At 34.9% G+C, this 23017-nt stretch overlaps 2 protein-coding genes across 2 annotated transcripts; both read right to left on the bottom strand.

Annotated features, from left to right (window-relative positions):
• Positions 1-4505: 4505 nt before the first annotated feature.
• Positions 4506-16866, bottom strand: LOC136808129 (allene oxide synthase-lipoxygenase protein-like). The gene is made up of 10 exons (XM_067064672.1): positions 16672-16866; positions 15031-15431; positions 14745-14898; positions 14328-14434; positions 13900-14086; positions 7360-7727; positions 7069-7172; positions 6694-6778; positions 5965-6174; positions 4506-5155 (listed from the first exon to the last, which is right to left on the bottom strand). The coding sequence occupies exons 1-10, from the start codon at positions 16742-16744 to the stop codon at positions 4922-4924; spliced, it is 1923 nt and encodes a 640-aa protein (XP_066920773.1). The 5' UTR covers positions 16745-16866; the 3' UTR covers positions 4506-4921.
• A 473-nt stretch (positions 16867-17339) lies between these two features.
• On the bottom strand, positions 17340-22070 carry LOC136808130 (ferroptosis suppressor protein 1-like; the record flags this gene model as incomplete). The annotated part of the gene is given in 6 exon segments (XM_067064673.1): positions 17340-18181; positions 18277-18477; positions 19127-19270; positions 19636-19837; positions 21204-21392; positions 21816-22070. Coding segments are annotated over 6 exon segments (1137 nt in total). The 3' UTR covers positions 17340-18017.
• Positions 22071-23017: the final 947 nt, after the last annotated feature.

Below are 23017 nucleotides of genomic sequence, written 5' to 3' on the forward strand. Positions count from 1 at the left end.
TTTGAAAGCCTTTGCTGGTCTTTCAAATCNGCGGATCTATGGCCACCTCCTATCTCTCGAGCTCCTTTTCTATTTCTAGTTTTGAGACTTAGTTTTCATTTCTGACTGAGTTTTCATACCTGTCAATCATTGTTCATCAATTTCGACCAGTCTAATTTTCGCACCGAGTGGGATTCGAACCACCACCAAAGAAAGACCTTCGGATCCGGAAGCCAGCGCTCTATCCCTTGAGCCATCGCCGCACAGCAAAATCACGCAATTCATAACATTTTATACCAAACTGGCAAAATACGGGGTAATGTTATTATAATATGGGTAAAAGTACCCCTTTTTTAACCTGACTGAAATTCGAGCCGTTACTAGCAACCCTGCGGGGCCCAAGGCGCCGAGTATGCACCCGGCACAGTGACAAGCCGTTACTAGAAACCCTGGCCCTACATCGAAGACGCCAATAAATAAAAATTTAAAGTTTCCGCATTGTCAGGATTTAACCGCTTCTAAAATTCGTCGATTTTACCCCTTTTGGTGGACTTCAATGGGTGTAATCCTTTGCATTGGAGTGTCCCAAGAGAATCAGGAACATTGGGAACCAGCTCAGCCCTGTATGGAGCTGAGAATAAGCTTAACTAAGGCTCCAGTAAAGAGCTGTAAGCTGACAGCTTAAGCCAAGGCGGCTCTGAAGGCCTAAAAACCAGTTTTCGGGCAAAACTACTGTTCCCAGCCGGTTGTAACCCCTCTAAATCGCTTAAACACCATAGAAATATGCTAATTAGAGTTTTTTGAAGTAGCTCACTCGCTTATAAGGTCGCGTTATTACGTTTTTTGCTTAAAAACGGCTTAAAAACGCTTAAATAGAGCTTTTTAAGCGTTTTAAAGCTATTTTAGTAAAAATTTATCGGTTCTACCCCCTTCGCTGGACTTCAATGGGTCTAATTCTTTGCATTGGAGTGTCGCTACGAGGTTTAGGACATTGGGAATTAGCTCAACCCTGTATGGAGCTCAGAATTAGCTTAACTAAGGCTCCAGTAAAGCGCTGCAAGCTTACAGCGTAAGCCCAGGCGGCTCTAGAGGCCTAAAAACTGGTTTTCTGGCAAAACTACTGTTCCCAGCCTGTTCTAGCCCCTCTAAATCACTTCATCTCCATGAAAATATGCAACTTAGAACCTTACGAAGTAGCTGAAAACGGCTTAAAAACGCTTAAATAGAGCTTTTTAAGCGTTTTAAAGCTATTTTAGTTAAAATTCGTCGGTTCTACCCCCTTCGCTGGACTTCAATGGGTCTAATTCTTTGCATTGGAGTGTCCCTACGAGGTTTAGGACATTGGGAACTAGCTCAACCCTGTATGGAGCTCAGAATTAGCTTAACTAAGGCTCCAGTAAAGCGCTGTAAACTTACAGCGTAAGCCCAGGCGGCTCTTGAAACCTAAAAACTGGTTTTCTAGCAAAACTACTGTTCCTAGCCGGTTCTAGCCCACCTAAATCGCTTCACCTCCATGAAAATATGCCACTTAGAGCCTTTCGAAGTAGCTCGCTAGCTTATAAGTTAGCGATTTTACGTTTTTGCTTAAAAAAGCTTAAATAGTGCTTTGTAAGCGTTTTAAAATTATTTTAGTGAAAATTCGTCGGTTCTACCCTTTTTACTGCACTTCAATGGGTCTAATCCTTTGCATTGGAGTGTCCCACGAGGTCTATGACCATTGTGAACCAGCTCAGCCCTGTATGGAGCTCAGAAAAAGCTTAACTAAGGCTCCAGTAAAGCGCTGTGAGCTTACAGCGTAAGCCCAGTGGGCTCTGGAGACCTAAAACAGGTTTTCTGGCAAAACTACTGTTCCCAGCCGATTCTAAGCCCTCTAAATTGCTTCAGCACCATAGAAATATGCTTATTACAGCCTTTTGAAGTAGTTCACTCGCTTATAAGGTCGCGTTTTTACGTTTTTTGGTTTAAAACGGCTTAAAACCGCTTAAATAGAGCTTTTTAAGAGTTTCAAAGCTATTTTAGTGAAAATTCGTCGGTTTTACCCCTTTTGCTGGACCTCAATGGGTCTAATCCTTTGCATTGGACTGTCCCACAAGGTTTAGGACCATTGGGAACCAGCTGAGCCCTGTATGGAGCTCAGAAAAAGCTTAACTAAGGCTCCAGTTAAGCGTAGTAAGCTTACAGCGTAAGCCCAGGCGGGTCTGGAGGCCTAAAAACCGGTTTTCTGGCAAAAAATACTGTTCCGAGCCTGTTGTAGCCCTTCTAAATCGCTTAAAAACGGCTTAAAAACGCTTAAATAGAGCTTTTTAAGCGTTCAAAAGTCATTTTAGTGAAAATTCGGCGGTTGTACCCCTTTCGCTGGACTTCAATGGGTCTAATCCTTTGCATTGGAGTGTCCCACGAGGTTTAGGACCATTGGGAACCAGCTCAGCTCTGTATGGAGCTCAGAATAAGTTTAACTAAGGCTCCAGTAAAGCGCTCTGGAGGCCTGATCTCAGACTTCGGTCTTCATCTTTCCATACTTTTTCCATTTTCTTTCGGTTTAGATCTCTTTTCATTTTAAATATTGGGTTCTTATGCGCTGAAATTTTCTTTTCAATTGTTCTAGTAATGTGTCACTAGTGAAATTTGGTTTATGTCTTTTAGGATTTTGGGTTGTTAAAATTCATTGGTCATTTGATTGTTGTCATATGATGTGCAAAAACTTTTAGAAGTAAATAGCTCCATTTATAATGAGACGGAAAATCGTCTGAGAAGATTAGTTTGTAAAATGTGATCTGTGGAGGATATCCTATTTATTGAAACATAAATGGAAAGTACACTCCTCCATAATTCTCATATTCTAAATTGCTCGTCTCAGACAAATTAATCGTCTTAGTACAAATAGAACTAATGACTTTCCAGCTGCAAGAATTTGCTAACTAATATCATAACAAATTTAGGAACTTTTTTTGTCTAGTTTATATTTTTCCTAGAATTTAGTTCGGAAGCAGTTCGGAAGGTTCCTTTTATTTGTAAAGCGGTTAAGGACAGAGTGAACATTTCAAAGTGGTCTATTTTCTTCTTATTAGTGCAGCAACTCCCGATAACCATTGAATCGAGCACCTTAAATTAGAGAAATGACGGTACAATCAATACCATCGAGCAATTTTTGGTCTAACCATAAACATATAAACGACTGGACATCTATCTTCTATTGTGCCTTTGATGCGAGCTTCGTTGCCGTCTGTATTTCAAAATTGGTATAAAAAGTCCGACAATCATCCATCATAATTTTATTTCTTTGAATTACATAGATAAAGGGGAGATAAAAGGATCGATAGAGCTTGAATATTACTCGTAATTCACAAAAGAATCTTTTCATAAGTTCAACGCTGAAATGCAGAATTTCAACAGCATGTATACTTTTGAATCACTTTTGTCGCTCCAATAATTTTTTTTATGACTTGAAAAAAATAGTATGCCAAAGTTGAGAGTCCGTGTCATAAGAATATCATAATTTGAATCTCACACCAGGGATATGTAATAGCGAAACTGGATGAAGGACGAAAATTCCTTAGCGGATTGCTTCTTTGTCTTTTCGATTGTAAACTGTTCAAAATATAAATCCATCTCTGTCCACTTGAGTGTTCTGTTTTTATAAGAAAAATGAAGCAGACAAAGTATTCATGCAGTACGTTTGCACATATTCTGCTATGATGTTCCCGCTTTTCATCAAAGTAATATTTGCAGAAGATACCCCAAAAGCTTCCTTGTAAATTAAATCTAATTTTATCAACGTGTGTTATGAATTTGAGAAGCTTTCATGATTCCTCTTTAAAAATTTCGGATGTAAATATTTTGACAAATATAGTTTCAATTGACTTGAAATTTTTTCCATAATCAGACATACCGACTCGCTATCTGAAAATATCAGTTAGAAAGTGAGGCACCCCGCGTTGTTGCGTGGTATTTCAAATGAAAAAGTGCTATTTATAATCTTACAGAAGAAAGTTCTTATAGCTTTACTAATTTTTTAAATTGTCATTCACCAATTGTCTTGATAATTAAAAGTTTTTAATCGTGAAGGATAGATGCAGCAGCAGAATCATTGGCTAAGAGGAAATCCAAGTTTCACGAGTTTGTAATTAAAAAAGTTAAATTTCGTTTCAATTTTAATGTCAGGGTACAGAGATAGAACAAGGCTTTTTCAAATGTGCGTTATCCAACTCCGCTATTACATATCCCTGCTCACACTCTCTAAAACTATTCCATACTTTTGAGAAGAGTAGAACAACAGAGACGGTTGTCGAAGATTTGATGTTGTTAGCAAGGTTTCCCAAAGAGGCATATCGTCAAAATTTATTGTTTCATTTTATGTTTTTAACGAGGCGCCAACGAAGCTAGCAGCGCTTGCTATAAAAATACAAAGGAGATGGATGTGCAGTCGTTTATATGGTCAACGAGAACAACAAGAAAAGTCAAGGTTTGGCCTGTTTCACAAAAACTAGTGGCAATCTGAGATAAACAAAAAGAATCAAGCAAAAGTGTTGTTTTTTTGCGAAATACTTTGAAAAGCTCCATTTAAAAGTTAATTCTAGCGAAATGCTAAATTTCCAATGAAAGTTTCTTCCCCTAAAGTAGCTGTTGCTTCTAAAACGTGTAGCATTCCAAGCGAAATTGACCAATCGAATAACATTTACGTTTTTAATATATTGCCTTTTTAAAAAGGGCTCGGAATCAACTTTTGAAATCTGATTGTTTTTAATTTGTTCTTGTGTTTAAGGCAAAGTCGAAGTTTTTTTTATCAAAAATGTGTATTTCAACAGCATGACGTGAGCCCGATGTTAGTGTGTACCAAAGTCAAACGATGAAGATGCGACGTTAAATATGGCGCCATAATGAGAACTACAGTAACACTACTTGTGTTCGTAATCAGTCTCAGTTCAACGTATTCAAAGCAATCTCAAACATGAACACTATTTGTCATATACTTAGGCTCAAAGTACTCAAAACCAAGAAAACCATTATTTCTTCTCTGCTCGTTTCTTTTAGAAAGTTTGGATTGAACACAATCTTGAAGACGATGAAATGCATTACGTACGATTTCTTTCAAACCAGGATGTCTGACTTTGTCGTGGTATCCAAGCAAACGATTTATTCGAAAGTTAGCAAGGTTGGTGATAAACGACGATGTGTTCTGCAAATGAAAAGAAATGAAATGAAAGAAAGGCTTGTTTTCTGTATCAAAATATCGACTGAATGTAAGAATGACTAAACATTGAATAAATGAATAAACAATTCAGACATAGTAGAAATAAAGCAAAAAGTAATGGAGGGAACAATTTTAGTCGTCAGAAACCTAACACATACTTAAAAGGAGAAATCAGAACACACAGCAATGGGCCCCCAGCAATTGTGTCAATATTGCAATTATACAAGACTTTTTCATAAAGTACGTTACGAACATCATTTGCCTCGTTTTGAAATTATTGCCATGGTGATTTACTCACAGTGGATTTTATTAAAAGTACTTTTCTATTCAATCACCATGGTAATTATTTGAATACGAGGCAAGTGTAAGGTGACGTAATTTATGAAAAGATCTGTCGCTCAAAAAAAAATTCTTGAAAGAAAAATGTGTGTGGATTTGTGTGTTAAAAATTTTTCATTTGAGTTTGTTTTGAAAGTTTGTTGTTGCTTGATCAAAATTTAATTTCTCTTTACTTTTCGCCCGCCAGAGTCTTTAACGGAAGCACAAAGTCCGAGAAAAACTTTCTATTGTTTTCTGAAAAAGACCCTTTGTTTTCTCGCTACGCAAGTTTCTGGGATTCTAAAGTCCGGAACACCGGATTCTTCCAGTCGTTTAGAAAAACTACATCCCGTAACAATTATCGTTTATCATATAACGCCTATACTACTGTGTTACACGCATTATAAAAAACTCCATTCAAGACTAAACATTATTACCATTTTTTTGCGAATGATGCATTGTTAAAATCAACTTACAACGGCTGTGTACAAATCAGGTAACGTTTGAAGATAAGTTGAGAATGGCTCTCTTTGTATGTTTTGATAGGACTTTGTAGGACTGAACGTTTGACTGTGCATATTTAATGGATAGTTCAAACTTGTATGGATGACATTGAACCAAAGAAATCTCAAAAGAAACAATCGTATTGATTGTTTGCTTTCAAAATATGTCGGAAATCCAGCCATCTGAAAATTAAAGAAGATTGTTTTACCTTAAGTAAATTTTTTAAATTTTTTATAATTTTTGAGACATACTTGTTTCCGTCTTAAAAAACGAAATCTGAAAAATATTTTTTGTTTGGAAATCTTTCGATAGAAATGCGTCGTCAAATAGTTTTCAGAGTGAGAAAATATGCATTTACTTCTGCTCACTTTGCACTAAGGGACCCTTACAGAAACGCATATTGTTGAGCAAAAACACTTCATCATATTCTATTTTATACGATTAGATCAACTCTATTAGAGAAACAATTCTACAGATTGTGACCTCTCGCTTACACACCCCTCATGTTGAAGAGGTCTCGTAGTTTTAGGTATAAATATGAAATACTGGAAATATTGCTTCTCTAGTCAATTAGATGGCTTAAATTTTTCAGGTTGATGATAAAAGAATGATATTCTCCTTTAAAAATACAAGAAAATGGAACAAATCTTTAAAATCACGGCTAAACGTACGAGAAAAAAACTGAAAAATGGCGCACTTACATTACCGGCATCTTTAGATGACAATTCTGTTGCGAAAGATTGTAGGGAAGGGTCTTGGGAAACCTCGTCATCAGTTTTGTAGATTCTATAAAACCAATGAAGCCACTTTCCTTTTTAATAGCTCGATTGTGGTTCACTATAGTTATTAACCTCGTATTAACCTTAACTGTTGATATACTGTAGCTGATTTGACTGAATTCTGTACAGAAGAGTAAGCCAGAAAATTAAATGAAAAGTAAACTATCCAATGATTTCCACTGTACCTACTTTCAACACTGCTTTTACGACATGTTCTAACACCGAAAAGTAGATTTCAGCACTATGCCAAACGAAAATGTGACATTTAAATTGTAAAGGTATCAAACAAAAACTTACTCGCTGATGACGTCGTTAGTAAACCCTGCCAGCTCCTCCCAAAGTACCTCAGCATCATCTCGAAAGGGATAATACTTGATTCTTTTGTTATCCAAGCCTTTTCGCTGAAAAAAGACAAAGATAATAAAGGTTGCTTGCGTCTGATATGATTTATCTTATTTTTTCATCCAATACGAAAGTAGAAAGGGTGAAAGTAAAATTAGAAGAAGGTCTGCAGTCAGCTTAATCATCGAAAAAAGCATAAAACATCATCATCTGATTCAAATCATTTGAATCGAAAGAAATAATTACCTTTAAAAAGAATGGGAGATCAAGTTCACCATACATTCTACTGTTAAACGCTTTGGTTCCTAATTGCAAAAATCCTTGATGACCCATACCTAATGACGCATCTGATCGTTCATTTGACGTCAGCAAAGTGTGATAAACCAAAGAAATGTGCGGTACAGTACCCTCACAATGGTACAAGAAGAAGTCATAAAGCGGATGGTTTTTATCGATGTGTCTTCGGTATGCCAAACAGTAAATGGTGCTTACTAAGTGTATTTTACCACTATGGTAAAAACCTTGACAGTAATTGGAGTCCGCCATTTCAGCATCACCTTTGACTTTCAGCCATTCCTCCTGGTCACTCTCTATCGGCTGCAGGACTTCACTATCTAGTAAAAACCAGTAAAACTTAAAAAGGTAATCAAAAAGATAAGAAAAAAGGTGTTGATTTATTTGGTAACTAAGAGTAAGGGTCGATGCTGGTATAATTTGTAACCTCAAATTAGTATAATTAGGATACCGGGACAATTGATGAGTACAGGTGTCAGAAGAATAAAAACTGAAGCAAGAAATAAGTTGGGAAATTATTGGGAATGAAGAAGGAAGTATAACAAACATCGAGGTATAAAGAAAAACAGGAGTTGAATTTGTTACAAAAGAAATTCTAAGGGGGGGGGGTTCACGTTTGGCGGAGGAGCGGAATCGGCCCTTTTTTCGGACGGAGTGGCGGAATTTGGTGAAAATTTAGACGGAATTACGGAAATTGGGTTCTCTGACGGAGACGGAAAATTAGACAATTTTAGTGCGGAAAAACGGAATTTAGCAAAAAAAAATTCGGAATTTCGGAGTTGGTAAAAGATATTCCAAATTTGCGGAATTTTCGACAAAAATATTGAATTCCAAAGGAATTTTCGGTGACGGAATTTTGGTTCAATTTAAGACGGTTTGACGGAAATTGGAGAAAAAATTGGCGGAATTGCGGAATCGGGTACCCCTGAACCCCCCCCCCTTCTAAGCTCACCACGAAAAAAAGTTTCTGTTCCATTTTGTTAACCGTGAAATTTTGTTTTGAAAAAAATACTTTCTTAAGCCAGAAAATGGAAAGTTCTTTATAAGCAAACGTAATTTCAGACTCAATTTTTAGACAAAAAGGCGCTGGAAAAATTTAGAGGAAAGTATAAAGCAACAGGGTTTACTTTGAAGAAAACATTATTCTCTCCATTTGTTGTAAAGGATTGCCAAGTTTGTAGGCTATTTTTAGTAAAAATACTTTATTACATCGATGTCAGAAACAATGAATCTCGTCTCGTTTAATTTTAACACTGAAATGACCCAAAAAGATTTAACCAATGGATAAAGTTTTCGCGCGAAATGGGCGACAGTTTTTTTCTTAACCTTTTTTGCCTAAAGAAAAGATTACGTCATAAAAAAGTTTCGCGCGAACAAAAAAAAAGTTGAAGGAAGTTCTAATTTTTTCATCCATTACGTCAATTTCTATGACGTGCCGTTTGTTTCAAAATTATTTATTGCGGTTAAAACGGAATGGCCATTTTCGCTTGTTAAAAATGGTATTTTCGCTTGTTAAAAATCTCATTTTTCGCTTGTTAAATAAGTCGTGTTTTTCGGTTGTTAAAAATGGTATTTTCGCTTGTTAAAAATCTCATTTTTCGCTTGTTAAATAAGTCGTGTTTTTCGGTTGTTAAAAATGGTATTTTCGCTTGTTAAAATCTCATTTTCGCTTTTAAATGTCGCGTTTTTCGTTGTAAAAATGGTATTTTAAAAATTTCATTTTTCGCTTGATAAATAAGTCCTGTTTTTTGGTTGTTAAAAATGGTATTTTTCGCTTGTTAAAAGTCATATTTTTCGGTTGTTAAAAATGGTATTTTCGCTTGTTAAATATTTCATTTTTCGCTTGTTAAATAAGTCGTGTTTTTCGGTTGTTAAAAATGGTATTTTCGCTTGTTAAAAATCTCATTTTTCGCTTGTTAAAATTCACATTTTTTGGTTGTTAAAAATGGTATTTTCGCTTGTTAAAAATCTCATTATTCGCTTGTTAAAAGTCATATTTTTCGGTTGTTAAAAAAGTCGTGTTTTTCGCTTATTAAAAAAAACACGGTTTTCGCTTATTCTCTTTTTTCATAAGAAAAATCTGTAAGAACAATGAGGTTCAAAATGGCCAAATAATAACAACAATTTAAGAACAGGCTTGAGGCTAAGATGTCTGATATTTTGTTGACCGTTAATGGGCAAAATAAGGTAAAATAAGGCACAAAAAGGGTCAAGGCAAAAAACGATCTAAAATGCATCAAAAAATAAGAACATTGGGCTATTCCATTTAATATCCATACAGGGGGGGGTGTTCGAACCTTTTCAGGTCAAAAAATACCCCCTAGAAAAATGGGAAAATTTTCCCAAACCCCCAGGAAAAAACAAAGATTTTCCGTAAACCCTGTGGATAATATAGGTAGCCATTGCTTTGACCCCTGACGCCTTGGAAAAACGCCGATTTTCACCTTAGACCCCTTGGAAATTCTTCTCCAAAATACCCCCTGGAAAGGTTCGTCCACCCCCGTATGATTAATTTATGCTCAAAGTGCCAAAAAATAAGCTACCCATTGAACCAACGATGTAAAAATAATAGATAACCAACTTGCCTTGATTCTCAAAAAACATCCGTGTTATGGTTGTAAAAATATTAATGACATTTTGGATCGTAAAATGAGCAATTAAATAAAAACTTGCTTCATTTGCAACCTTCTATTGGACAGAATCGATCACGTGATGTATATTTTTCCAAAATTTGGGTTAGAAAAAGTGTATTTTCCTATAGGCAGCCTCACAGAAGAAATTTTTTAATTAGATATTATTGTTCTATAAAGATATATCTGTTTTATTTTTGTATCAGGCAACCTTCATGCACTTTCATTCGTGAGATATATCGCACTTCAAATCACACATATATTTTTCAGATAATATCATTTTATGAGCGTTTATTTATCCAGATGAAGATTAAGTGGTATCAGGCCGATCCGTAGTCAATTTGTCTAAAGATTGGTACCTTTATCTTTTGAAAAAAATTCCAAAATTTGCAGTAAATAACAATTCAAATTTTCTATCAATTCAGTGGATGTCAAAAAGTGTGTCAAAATCTAGCTAAAAGCATAACACGCACTGCACACAGAGCTATTTAAAGGAGTGCTCATTTCAATAGGAAAACAATGGTTGTTCTCTTGGGAGAAGTGCCTTCTAGAGGTAGTTGGTTATCTATTATTTTTACATCGTTGATTGAACTTTGCCTTTGGAAAGTTCAGTTTTGATTTGAGAATAATCAGTAGTCAAAAGAAATTCTAGAAATAAGAAAAACTTGAAAACATTTAAGCCTGAAGATTTCAAAAGATCAAGAACAATTGAGACTCAGCCTAAATTTACTGGTTCACAAAATAACAAACGTGTAGACTAGATACAGATATTAAATGCATGTGAAATTTTGCTTTCACTTATTTCTCTTTCTAAAGACTAGATCTGTCATTCGAAAATGAAACAGACGTATGATAACAATATATACAGTACACTTTTAACATTAATAAAAAGATATGAAGTATCTCCCCTCGAAGGACTTTACATTATTTTAGCTGGTTTACGCAAAAAAATGGAAAAAGGGAAAATTCTTGGAAAATACTCTGACCACTATAGATATTTTTTCAAAGAGGCCACCCTATTGAATAATTATGTAGTCCAGCCATAAAAACAATGATACAGCCATGCATAATTACTGTATCATGCATATTGTAATAATTATGCATGGTTTTATCATTGTTTTTCTGCTGGATGGACCTACCTAATGATTAACGTCAGTTGAAATTGAAAGAAAATTCAGACTGCAAAATAAATAATTGATTTTGGTCTGTAAAATACCAACAACTAGCTGAGTTAAACCGTTATCATTATTATCTATCTTTGGTAAAAATTTCAAGTTCATAGCACTTTCCAATCATAAGAGCAGGGTGATTAATCCGTAATATAATAAGGTTTTTTCATCGAAAACAAGTGATACTTTTATGGACATACCTGATTATCAAAACTAATCAATGAACATTTAAACAATGAAAAACTTAAGACATAAAATGGTCAAAATCCAAAATAATAATATTTGTTTGGGTAAGAAGTGCTTACAAAGACACATATATAATTAATGCCTACGTTTTATAAAAAACATGTTTAAAAAAATTTCATGATCAAACATAAGTATTCTTTCAAATTCAAGACGTTGTGAGTAAAAAAACATCTATCTCATCAAAAAATTGAGTAATTTGGCTACAAACATTCATATTTGCTCATTAATAATGATTCTTATAGATAAAGTTTTTTGCGTTTTTTGAGCCGTTAATTATTTTTTTGCAAAATCAATTTGAATCATCTTTTATCTATGATGGTACCCTACTAGATAGATATGCCCTCCGATGCATCGGAATGGGTCCTACCCACGGTGGAGTAGGAATCACAGCGCAATCAGACATTGCAACCCTGCAGATGCGAGCTGCCGAGCCATGGTGTATACCACGACACTCGAACTACACGGGAGAACGGATGTCCTCGCAGGTGTAGAACCTCCTGAGTGTCACGGCACACCACAATGTCTGAAACATCTACCCATACTCTTGTATCAGAGTTATGGTACCCAATTCCCCTCACATGGCATGGGTTGACCCGGGCGAAGGAGCATTCACTTGCCAAGTGAATCGTAGTGCCACGGTGGGTATCGAACTCGAGCCTCCTGGACAGAAGTCAAGCACGATAACCACTACACCACTACGTACGGTACCCTACTTTCATCCAAAAATTAGAAAAAAATTATGATCCAATATTAATCACAAAAACCAAAAACTCTTTTCTAGCCAAAAATCGGTTCCGTCACATTCGAGGGTTTATAGTTATGCATCTTTGTGCAAGAAATCATAAAAAATGAATGAGTCAATCTCGAGAAAAGCTAATAACTAAATAATTGATAATGTGCTTATAAAAAATATTGTATTTGGGCAAATTTTCTATAAAAAACACGTCTAGCAAGCAAAGTTTCATGTCCAAACACAAATATTCTTTAAAAGTAAGCCTCGATGAGCAAAAAAAAACATCTATCACAAAAATTGAGTTATTTGACTAAGAACAGTGATGTATGCTTATTAATAATGATTCTTATAGATAAACATGCGTTTTTTAAGCCAACAAATTTTTTTTTGAAAAGATCTGCTTTAGCCATCTTTTACCTATGATAGTACCCTACATTCATGCAAAAAATTAGAAAAAATGAATAATCCAATTTTTCACAAAGTGCGAAAATTCCAATTTTTAGCCTTTTTTAGGCCCACATTTGCCCCAAAATTTACTTATTCGAAAATCAGCTCCGCCATTTTCGAGGGTTTATAGTTATGCAGTATTGTGCAAAAAATCATAAGAAATAAAAGAACCAATCACGACAAAAGTTAAAAACTAAGTAATTGGTGATGTGCTTATAAAAAAATATCGAATTTGGCCCATTTTTATCTAAAAACAACCAAAATTCTATGACAAAACACAATTTTTCTTCAATAGTGAGCCTTCATAACAACAAAAAAAATCTACCTCATAAAAAAATTGAGTATTTTGGCTAAGAACATCGATGTATGCTTATTAATAGTGATTCTTATAGATAAACATGCGTTTTTGAGCCAACAAAATTTTTTTTGGAATTATCTGCTTGAGCCATCTTTTACCTATGATTGTACCCGACCTTCATGCAAAAAATTAAAAACAATTAATGATCCAATTTTTCACAAAGTCCAAAAAACCCAATTTTTAGCCCAATTTGCGAAATCCGTGTGCAAAAATTTATATCAAATCCAGTGAAATTTTTTAAAACCTGGTCTCCATTAAATGGAGGTTCCTACACCACAGTTCACGGTTTCAGGGTCTTACCCTGAAAGAAATGCAAATTAAAAAGCGCGGGAAACTGTTTTTTTAACAAGCGAAAAATAGGATTTTTAACAAGCGAAAAATAGGATTTTTAACAAGCGAAAAATACGATTTTTTAACAAGCGAAAAGTGAAATTTTTAACAAGCGAAAAATAGGATTTTTAACAAGCGAAAAATGAGATTTTTTAACAAGCGAAAAATACGATTTTTAACAAGCGAAAATTATGACTTTTAACAAGCGAAAAATACAATTTTTAACAAGCGAAAAATATGACTTTTAACAAGCGAAAAATATGACTTTTAACAAGCGAAAATGGCCATTCTGTTTTAATCGCAATAAATAATTTTGAAACAAACGGCACGTCATAAATTTCGACCAATGGAATTGCTTCATTTTTCAATCGACCGATGACCTTACAATAACGTCAAAAAGTTTTCGCTCATGTCGCGCGAAAGTGGAGACCGGCCTTAAAAGAGCACATTAAAAATGCACGATATATGGGATATATGCAAACCTCGTAACTTTTTTAATCGTAGGGCGAGTTTGGTTATAATAACATACATCTCCTGTTTTACTTTATATACCTCCATGGTTAAAACGAATCAAGATACCTTTCTCACTGTCCCTTTGAATGGAAACTATTTTCAAAAAGCCGTCATCTGTCAGTATGAAGAAAACAATGGGATTGTTCATTTTGCGAAACGTCCTTTCCTGTGCAGGATCACTGAAGGGAGAAGATGCGGTGATGTGGTCAATCTCTGGGTGGTACAACACAAACACAAGTCCATTGTTCACCGCCTAAACGGAATGCATTAGTCGACATCAATAATAATAATATCCACGAAGGATAGGAGAGATTGCAATTTGTTTGTGATTAATGGAGCTAATTTTGGCAAGAACTAATTTTTCATGGTGATTGGTAACATGTTCCAAGTTTCCTATTAACTTTCTGCACAATACCATTTTCTTTCAGGTAGTTTTACAATTCTACAAGATAAAACCTATGGACAATTCTTAGCACTTCTATTTATTTATTTACCTTTGTCAGAGTAGTTCTTTTACCAAGCGCTCGAGTCAATGCTTGATCATAATCGAAATCCAAATTCATCTTTCTTTTCAGGGTAGAGAGAAGAATCCCAGTCGTACCTGGAAAATTTATCGAATTCTAATAGTCTAGTAGTAGATTTAGTTGAGAAATACAGTGAATCACAAATAAATTGCAATCTCCCCGTTGATAGATAGACCTTCAATATTTCTCCAAACTATCTCCGAATCAAAGGAGTCTAAAATTTCCTCGTTTTAATAGATTAGAGAAACTCCCTACTATTCGACACGCTCCTGTATTCGATAAAGGTGCCCTTGAAAATCGAATTAAAGAACCTTGTTTTTAAGTAATTTTTCTACTGAGTTTTCTCCATAATGGTTCGACCGTGACAATGAGAAGATAAGAACTTACCATTTGTAGAGACTTGTTTCAAGTTGAAAGGACATGGTCCAGCCAGCCTTCTTTGAACAAACATTTCATCGTCCAGCGGGTTGTATTGTTGATAAGTCTCTTTTAAACATTCTTTATTGTGACAAGGGTTGCTCACGTACAAAGTATTCAATTTCTACCAAAGCAAAGATAAGCAAGATTAAAAGCTTAATCAGTTCATTAGAATTGTTTACGCTTTTAAGAAGGTAAACCATGTATTACTAGTGTAAATTGGAATGCTGGGTGAATGCAAAGAACAGTAGTTTACCTTGACACTTCCATCGAAAGCTCGATTAATTCGTTCGTAGAATTGAAATGATGGAACATCGGTAGTGTTTCGGAGTGCAATGAAGAAAGTATCACGAACTTTCTTTTCCACAGTTTTAAGGAAATTAATGTATGCAGCGAACATGCCCATGTAACGCGAATCTTCGTCATTGAAACTGTAATAGGCCACCATTTCTTCTTTGCTTCGATTCAACCAGGGAACAGTGGGCAAAATCTTGTGAAAACCAATCGAGTTAGCATTTGTTTCATATATAGTATGATCTTCTGGTTTTGTTATTTGAAAAAATTGTTTTTGGAAAAGTAGATTTCTCCTTCTTTCTTTTAAACAGTGTGAATCATTTTCTTTTTGTAGAAGTACAATACCGCACTCTTTGGGTGTTTCTGAAAAATCAAAGAATAAAATCAGAGTACATAAGTTTCTTTCAAACACAAATACATATTTAATGTTAGAAGATCGAGCCGTCAGATTTGCAACTATCTGTGTTTTTACAAGGAACTACTTAGGCAAATTTAAAAAATGTCATCAATTTTCGCATTGCATGTTTGACTTGATAATTTTCTTTAAGAATTATCAAGAGAATTCATTTTCATCGAATTACATTGTGCTGGACATGAACAGTTACAAATTTACTTTTATATAAATTAAAGTCTGTCTCAATATAATTTGCAGCCAAAAAAATACTATAACTTTTGATAGAACTCGAATTAGATAGCAGTTTTTCGCTTGTTGAAAAGACAAACAGGAGTGGAATATTATCATAAAGAAAAAAACTTTTAAAATATTGGAAAATGAAGATTGAAAAGGAAGAAGAAAATCAACTTCTTCAATAATCGTCCTATGATTATCATTTTTACATGAGTGATTCTTTGATCTTAGAACGTCATTAATGTGAAAAAATTGTTTAAAGAAATTTGTTCCATCGAAAGATACAGTTCAAAATTTAACACGATTGACTTCAAAAACTATCAAAATATAACAAAAAAAAGGCCTTTTTCAAGTTAACCAGGGCAAAGTTTTACGCTGTATTTTTTGACTGAATGAAAATTTCATGAATATTTTTTCGCATTTATGACGTTCTAAGATTAAAGAATTTCCGATAGAATGAAGATCATAGCATTGTTCTACGCGAAGCTGAGTTTCTTCTTCCTTTTTCATGTTTGTTTTTCGATCTTTTAATTTATTTTCTTTTTTGATAACATTCCACTTCGGATTATCTTGTCAACAAGCACAAGACCGCCATCTTATTCGAATTCTATCAAAAGTTACAGCCTTTTTTTGTCTCCGCTGCAAATTATATATTGAGACACACTTTAAGCAGAATTCATGATATTCATTACGCTATGTTTTCTACGGAGCCACCCTGGTTTTTGCCAGTAGTGGCAAATCAACCTAGAGAAAAATTGTTTGAAATTTGCCGCTACTGGCAAAAGCCGGGGTGCTTCCATAGAATGCATTGCATAATGAAAATCATAAATATCACCAAGAAAATTAAAAAAAGGTTTTTCGCGAGAATAAATTTTTCCGAATGAGCGAAAACATTTTTTTGCGGGATATTTCGACGTCATTCGCCAAATTCGCCAAATTATTTCAAACAAAACAGAGAAAAGAGAGCATTCTTACCTTTCAACAAAACGTAAGGAATAGGTGCTAGCATTAAAATCACAAGCAAATAATTATTCACCAGCATTCTCATCTAATTTTAATCATATCACCTCTCCCCCATTGCCATTAAATTTTCACTTTCTTTTTCAGAATTCACAAAAAAAATGAAAATAAACAACTCAATCGCCCTTGTTGTAAATTTAGTAAACTCTCGTAAAATGAATCATCCCATAAGTAAATGAAAGATTATTTATGTTTAAACAAATCAAACGACAAATATAAACTTGATCATTTTCAGCATGGATAACTGCGGGCCGAACGTGAACATGGTTTAATTTTTGTTCCGATTAAAAAAATAACCCCTAATACCAGGTATTTGCACATGGCTGTTTAGACACAAGACATTTAGTTGTATTCTCCAGAAGGGAGAATTATTATCAAGCTTTTTGGGGGTTCCCATTTTCAAGGCGTGGGGGTGTGTTTTCGGCCACTCTTGCATAACTTTTGATGTAGAAGTGGTATGTACTTAAAACTTGTCAGAAATGTTCTCTAGCATGAAAGGAATTGATGATGACGTCATCACAAAGGCAGTGATGTCATCAGAAAGTTTCACATTTACCGCAGACCGGTGAAAAGTACCCTTAAATAAAATTGCAATTAAAGTGTAACTAATAAAGATTTTTCAGTGTTTTGATATTCTGAAGCTAAAAATAAAGAATATCTTTAAAAAACATAATACTGAAGATGAGAAAATTTTTCACAAAAATAATGACGTCATTGGGCTTTTCCACAAATAGTCCGTGCCCCCTGTTGAGGATATCGGATATCCAGGGGGTGAAATATCTACAAGGGAGCGGATATTCAGGGGGGAAAATGTATTTTCAAGTAGAAAATACGATATCGAAGGGGTAAAGCATCTTTATCACCTTTATAAGAAAGGGGGAGGTTTGATACTTCGAAAAATCAATATCCTCAACAGTGGGGGTAAAATTCTTTCTGGAAAAACCCATTTTTGGTGACATACCATTAATACCTAACCTGTCAAAATTTGAAGTTAATTGAATAACTACATCAAAAGTTATTGCAATTTTAAGATTTTGGTATTTTACAGGGTTTTAGCTGGTTTTTATGGCATGCGTCGGTGACAGACACCATCTTGTGAAAAGTAAATTCAACTATGTACAAAATGAAGAAATTGCTTATTAAATATTTTAATTGTTGTAAATAGCCTAGAACATTCTCTTACTGATTTCCGATTTTGGAAGTTGAGAAGAAGAGATCAGAGGACAATTACATATAGAGCCCAGTCCTAACCTCTAAGGGGAATGAATGAATGTTTGTGTGAATATGAATTGATGGGCTGGTTATTCAGGATAAGGCTGCCGCATATCTTTCCAATAACGGTCTGTGAACAGCTTCTGTCCCTTTAGTTTCTTCATGATGAAGACAGGGAACTTTATGTCAGGTTTAAGACGTGCAAATGCGCTATTCCATCCCAATGTTACACCAGCAACGAAGAAAAATTTGTCTAAAGGAAAATGAAATGCATTTCAAAAGAAATTGTTGAGTTAAATAAAGACGGATAAAAGACAAAATGAGAGTTGATTAGTTATGGGATCTTACCGGGTTTGTAGACAGCCGGTTGTTTCCCTTTGTCCAACAGAAGCATTGATTTACCAAGTAGTTTGGCATGCTCTTGGGCTAATGCACCGATTTTCGGTTCTTGGAACGATGTACAGTCACCGATTGCAAAAATGTTTGGAAAACCTTCAACTCTAAATGATGTATCGACTTTTAATCGACCGCTTTCCTCCACTGCTGGCGCTAAAATCAAGTTCAATAAATCAATGGTTTATTCTGGTATACAAGGAATTTATTCACGCGAAAAAGGATGAAAAATATATTTTTTAAAAGTGCTCTACAGCTATAACAACATATCCTTTAGGCGTACAAACTTTCACGAGCAGAAACTTTCGCGATTTTCGCAAATTTTGGCCTTTTTCGCGAAAGTAAATGTCTTCGAAAATTCTAAACAGGGCAATTCGCGAAAGTTTATGCTCGCGAAAAATTCTCAAAAAGGTTGGAAATCTATAAAACCTCGAAATCGTAATAAATATAAATTTTTCGGCATATCATCATTCCTTAATGCCTTTTTTAAAGTTGAAGAGCAACCGTCTTTGGCGAATTTAAGGAATATTTTTCACTTTTTAGGCAATTTTCATTCGAAAATTCTCATTTTTGTCCTACGATTCGCGAAAGTTTATGCTCGCGAAAAACCTTTTTTCCACAAATTCGCGAAAGTAAATGTCGTGATTTTCGCGATTTTTCGACCTCGCGAAAGTTTCTGCTCGCGAAAGTGTGAACGGCCTAAAGTACTATTGAGGCAAAAAAAGAATTGCATCATAACGCTGTATTTTCTGTTTTAGAAATAATGCGCCTTAAAAGAAATCTGCACAAAAAGTAAAATTTTTACCGAGCCCTTTTTCGTAAGCAGTGGCATTGATTCTGTCACCGATAACTTTGAAGATGAGATCCGCTTCTATTTCCGTGCCTTTATTAGTTTTGACACAACCATTGCCACACTGTTCCAGTTCGTTCAAGTTGGTAACACGTTCCTCTGTTAATAAATATAATCAATAACTCAATAATTTGAAATAAAATCGGTAAAGAATCTAGGAAGAGAATGTCTAGGCGATTGGAGTGGAACAGTGAAGTCCCACCCTTTTGGGTCTCCAAACAAAAAGTCTCAAACAAAACTCATTAAATCTTAATCCCTCTTTCTACTCCAAATTATTGCTTAATTCACAAAGATTTCTTCTCCAATTTTAGTACTTTCAAGGGTTTGAGAGCGGAAGTCGGACAGGTGCTTTTTTCGTTTGGCTATAACAATAAGTGTCTTCAAGTCTTCAAAAAAAAAACTTGAACATGAGGACAACAGACCAAAATACATTGTCTTTTAACAGGCCATTTCATAGAAATTACCAAGAACTAGTTTGATTCCAAACTGTGTAGATAACTGGGTTTGCAATGCTTGTTGAGATCTCTCAGAGAAGGGTCCAACTAACTGGCGGTTGCTGTTGATTAGAGTGACGTCAATATTCGGCAAGATAGTTTTGAATTCGGCGGCAATTTCCACCCCTGTGGCACCACCACCAATCACTACAACCTGTTTGCTTGACTTCGCCTATGGGAAAAGAAAACATATCGGTAATTTACATGATTTATTTTAACTTGATTTTTTCTTTTTCAGAAAACGAGAATCAACTTTAAAATAATTCATCTTTGGTCGGAACAAAATTTCTGATAACTTATGAAATCTTTTTTCATTTTTTGAGAACGAAGCAGGAACCCATCTAACTTTTTACACCTTCACTTTTTGCTCAAATTTTGTAAAGCAGCTTTATAACATCAGTTTTTTGGTGTGCAGGGTAATCTTATAAATCAGCTCAATGTTTATGTACCTTGGTTGTGAAATCCTATCGAGTTGAAATTGCAAAAACTGTTAGTTACTTGGAAATACAAGTTTACAATCAAATTCAGAAGAAAATCTCGGGACATTCGTTATGATGAAAGAGTGCAATTTGGGCAAATATCGGCCATTTTCTCATTGCCTTAAATAAATGATACCTATCAAGGTGAGAATTTTAAATAAAAAACTCCATTGGCTCCTGGATTACGAAAGAGGTTAGACATGATTGTACTTTACGAATTGTAAAATTGATATCCTAAGTCTAATAAAAAAATCAGAGGTTTCTAGAATTCCAGTCGACTGAAATACTTCAACTTTGTTTCCAAATTTTCATCGTAAAATTTGAAAAACTTATCCTAAGACTAAAGGTATCTTCAGCCTAAACTTTTTTTACATAAATCACTTTCTTTGGAATCAAAAAATCATATCACCCAAAGTTTTAGCCTCATCTCGAAAAAAACTCGTCCCAGGCCCAAAAAATCATAGTTTCCAAAAAATAAAAAAACCACGCTCAGGGAAAGCGGGGATCAGGTGTACAAAATTTTGACCAAATAGGACCGTTTTTTAAGTCTCCAGCCTGCCCAAAGTTTTAAACTCGTTTTGGAATTCAGACTCGCGACCACGCCTTTATTTAGATAGAGGTAAAAGAATTTAAAAAATGAAAAAAAAGCCCTTAGGATCAAGAGTGTGCAAAATTGCAACCAAATGAGACAATCTTGCCTGCCCCAAAGATTCAGCCTCGCTTTGGGGCCTGACCCTTACAATGAAAAACGCCCCCAGCGCAATGATTCACCCAAGGATCAAGTGTGCTCCAGCCTGCCTCAAAGTTTTCGGAAAGACAAACAGACATACAGTCAGCATAGAATGCACCCCCCTTGCTAGGGGGGGCTTTGTGAAGGTGGGGGCTATGTTTCTAGAATTTAGTATAGAAGTCGTCACTGTATTAAAAAAGAATTTGGAATGTAGAAATTGACAAAGACATAGTAAGACTAAAAGGTATGTGAGGATTTTTAAAACGGCATTATATCTAGATGAACGTCGTAAATGTTGTAGAGGGACTTATTATAGCTAGAATAAGTACTTTTTCGCATAATTTCTCATATCTTCGAAGGGCTTCTTCCTTTTCCATTTCATACAAACGGACTGGCCATTGTTCACGGGTCCCTGTTGCAATTACGAGCCTGTCGTATTTCACTTCTTCACCTGACTCCAAAAGAACCTTACCACCAGCATTACTCGTTTGATCAGCGTTCGGCAAGATCTCCACTACCTAAATTAATGAATTGAGAACATTGATTGAAAAAGAAGTATCACTTTGTTTGAAATTAAACTAAATTATGTTCAGCATTCTATTTTACCACTGAATAAAAAGCCCTTTCTCAGGGAGTTTATTTCTTTATCTAATATCATTTATATAAATTGAGTTTGTATTGAAAACTCCACGCAAGAGGGTCTTCTATTTTGAAGGCTTTATTTTTGGGAATAACTGGTTTTACTTCATTCGTCGAAAGTTCGCTCAAACATTAAATTAACGTAAAGTTTTCTCAGCCTTTGTTTTTTTTTGCCAGTTCACGGAGAAAAACAGTGTCCCACTTGCTTCTTTACTCAGCTATATATATAGTTGAAGGTTTTATACTTCTAGACTATATATATAAAAGATAGGAAAGGAATATTAAAACAATGATTCATATACCTTCCCCATCTTGAAGTGATCGCCCAATGTTGGTTGCAGCGGTATCATAGTTTTGTTGGCCCATCCTTGAAGAGCGACCGATCTCACAGACGCAAAAGTGACGTGGAAATAATCTGTCGGGTTGATGATCAAAAAGTCTCTCTTTTTCTTTAGTAGAAATAATGAAAGTTCTAAACCAGCAATGCCACAGCCAACAATCACAATACGCTGTTGAGAAGTGCTCGATGATGTTGCCATTTGTGTCTGATTTTACGTCTGGTAATAAAGTGAAAAAGAGGTTAAAGTTAGCTTTGATTAAATGCTAAAACTTTAAAAAGAAAACAACCTTGCCGAACTTTTTAACTTTTTAGATTTGATATAAAACAAATAGTAAAGGAAAATCACTTTCATATACTCAAGCTTGGTATCTAAGAAGGATCCAGAAGAATGACATAAACACAACATTTTGGCTTACGTCTGCTCAATCAAAAACCATTGAAATGATTGATAGGGTAATAAACTTGCAGGGATTATAATTAATTATAGAACTTTTTTAATCGAAATAATTAATAGGCAAATTTTCTTTCTGCTGAGATAGGAATTTCTTAGCAAGATAATTTTCATCATAAACGTACATTGTAGCTTATCGATGAAAATTAAGTCAATATGAACAGATTTCAAAAATTATCAGAAATTTCCCAAGATACAAATAGGGCTGCAAAGAGTTGATGCTATTTAATTTGTGTTGGAAGCCAAAAATTAAGAGGATGATCCCATCGATAGTGACGGCATTGGTTCTATCCCATTCTAGTAGGGTAGGGCGTCAACAGTCATTTTTGGGGCAAAGTCAGAAAATTCAAGATGTAGTGTTTTTTTATGAAAATTTAACCTATTGTGAGGCATTCTGCGCAATTTTTAAGGTCAGAAGTTCAAAATTGGCCGAACCCCCCTGGGGGTACTGATTCGCACTACAGGCAAAAATTGGAAAAAATGGCATTTTCTGGCCTTTTCAGGCCTGTAAATATGTCAAAACTATTGCAAATCCTATTTTTTTCACTTGCTGTACTAAATTTTATGAAGAAACAACAAAATAATCATATTGGATTGAAAATTGTGCCTATTAGCCCTAAAAGAGCCGTTTTAAGCCAATTTTGGGTAGCAAAATGCTTTTAAGGCCAATTTGCAAGCTCAAAACTTTAAACTGATCGATTCACATGCCTGAA

Source organism: Clytia hemisphaerica, unplaced genomic scaffold (genome assembly GCF_902728285.1).
Source record: "Clytia hemisphaerica strain Z4C2 unplaced genomic scaffold, Clytia hemisphaerica genome assembly, whole genome shotgun sequence".
Lineage (NCBI taxonomy): Eukaryota > Metazoa > Cnidaria > Hydrozoa > Leptothecata > Clytiidae > Clytia > Clytia hemisphaerica.

Coding starts and splice junctions, on each gene's coding strand:
- LOC136808129 (XM_067064672.1), bottom strand. CDS start 16,744: ATGAGAATGCTGGTGAATAATTATTTGCTTGTGATTTTAATGCTAGCA. Junction 14,435..14,744: donor GAAACAAGTCTCTACAAATG/GTAAGTTCTTAT, acceptor TAAATTTTCCAG/GTACGACTGGGATTCTTCTC. Junction 5,156..5,964: donor CTGATTTGTACACAGCCGTT/GTAAGTTGATTT, acceptor TTTCATTTGCAG/AACACATCGTCGTTTATCAC.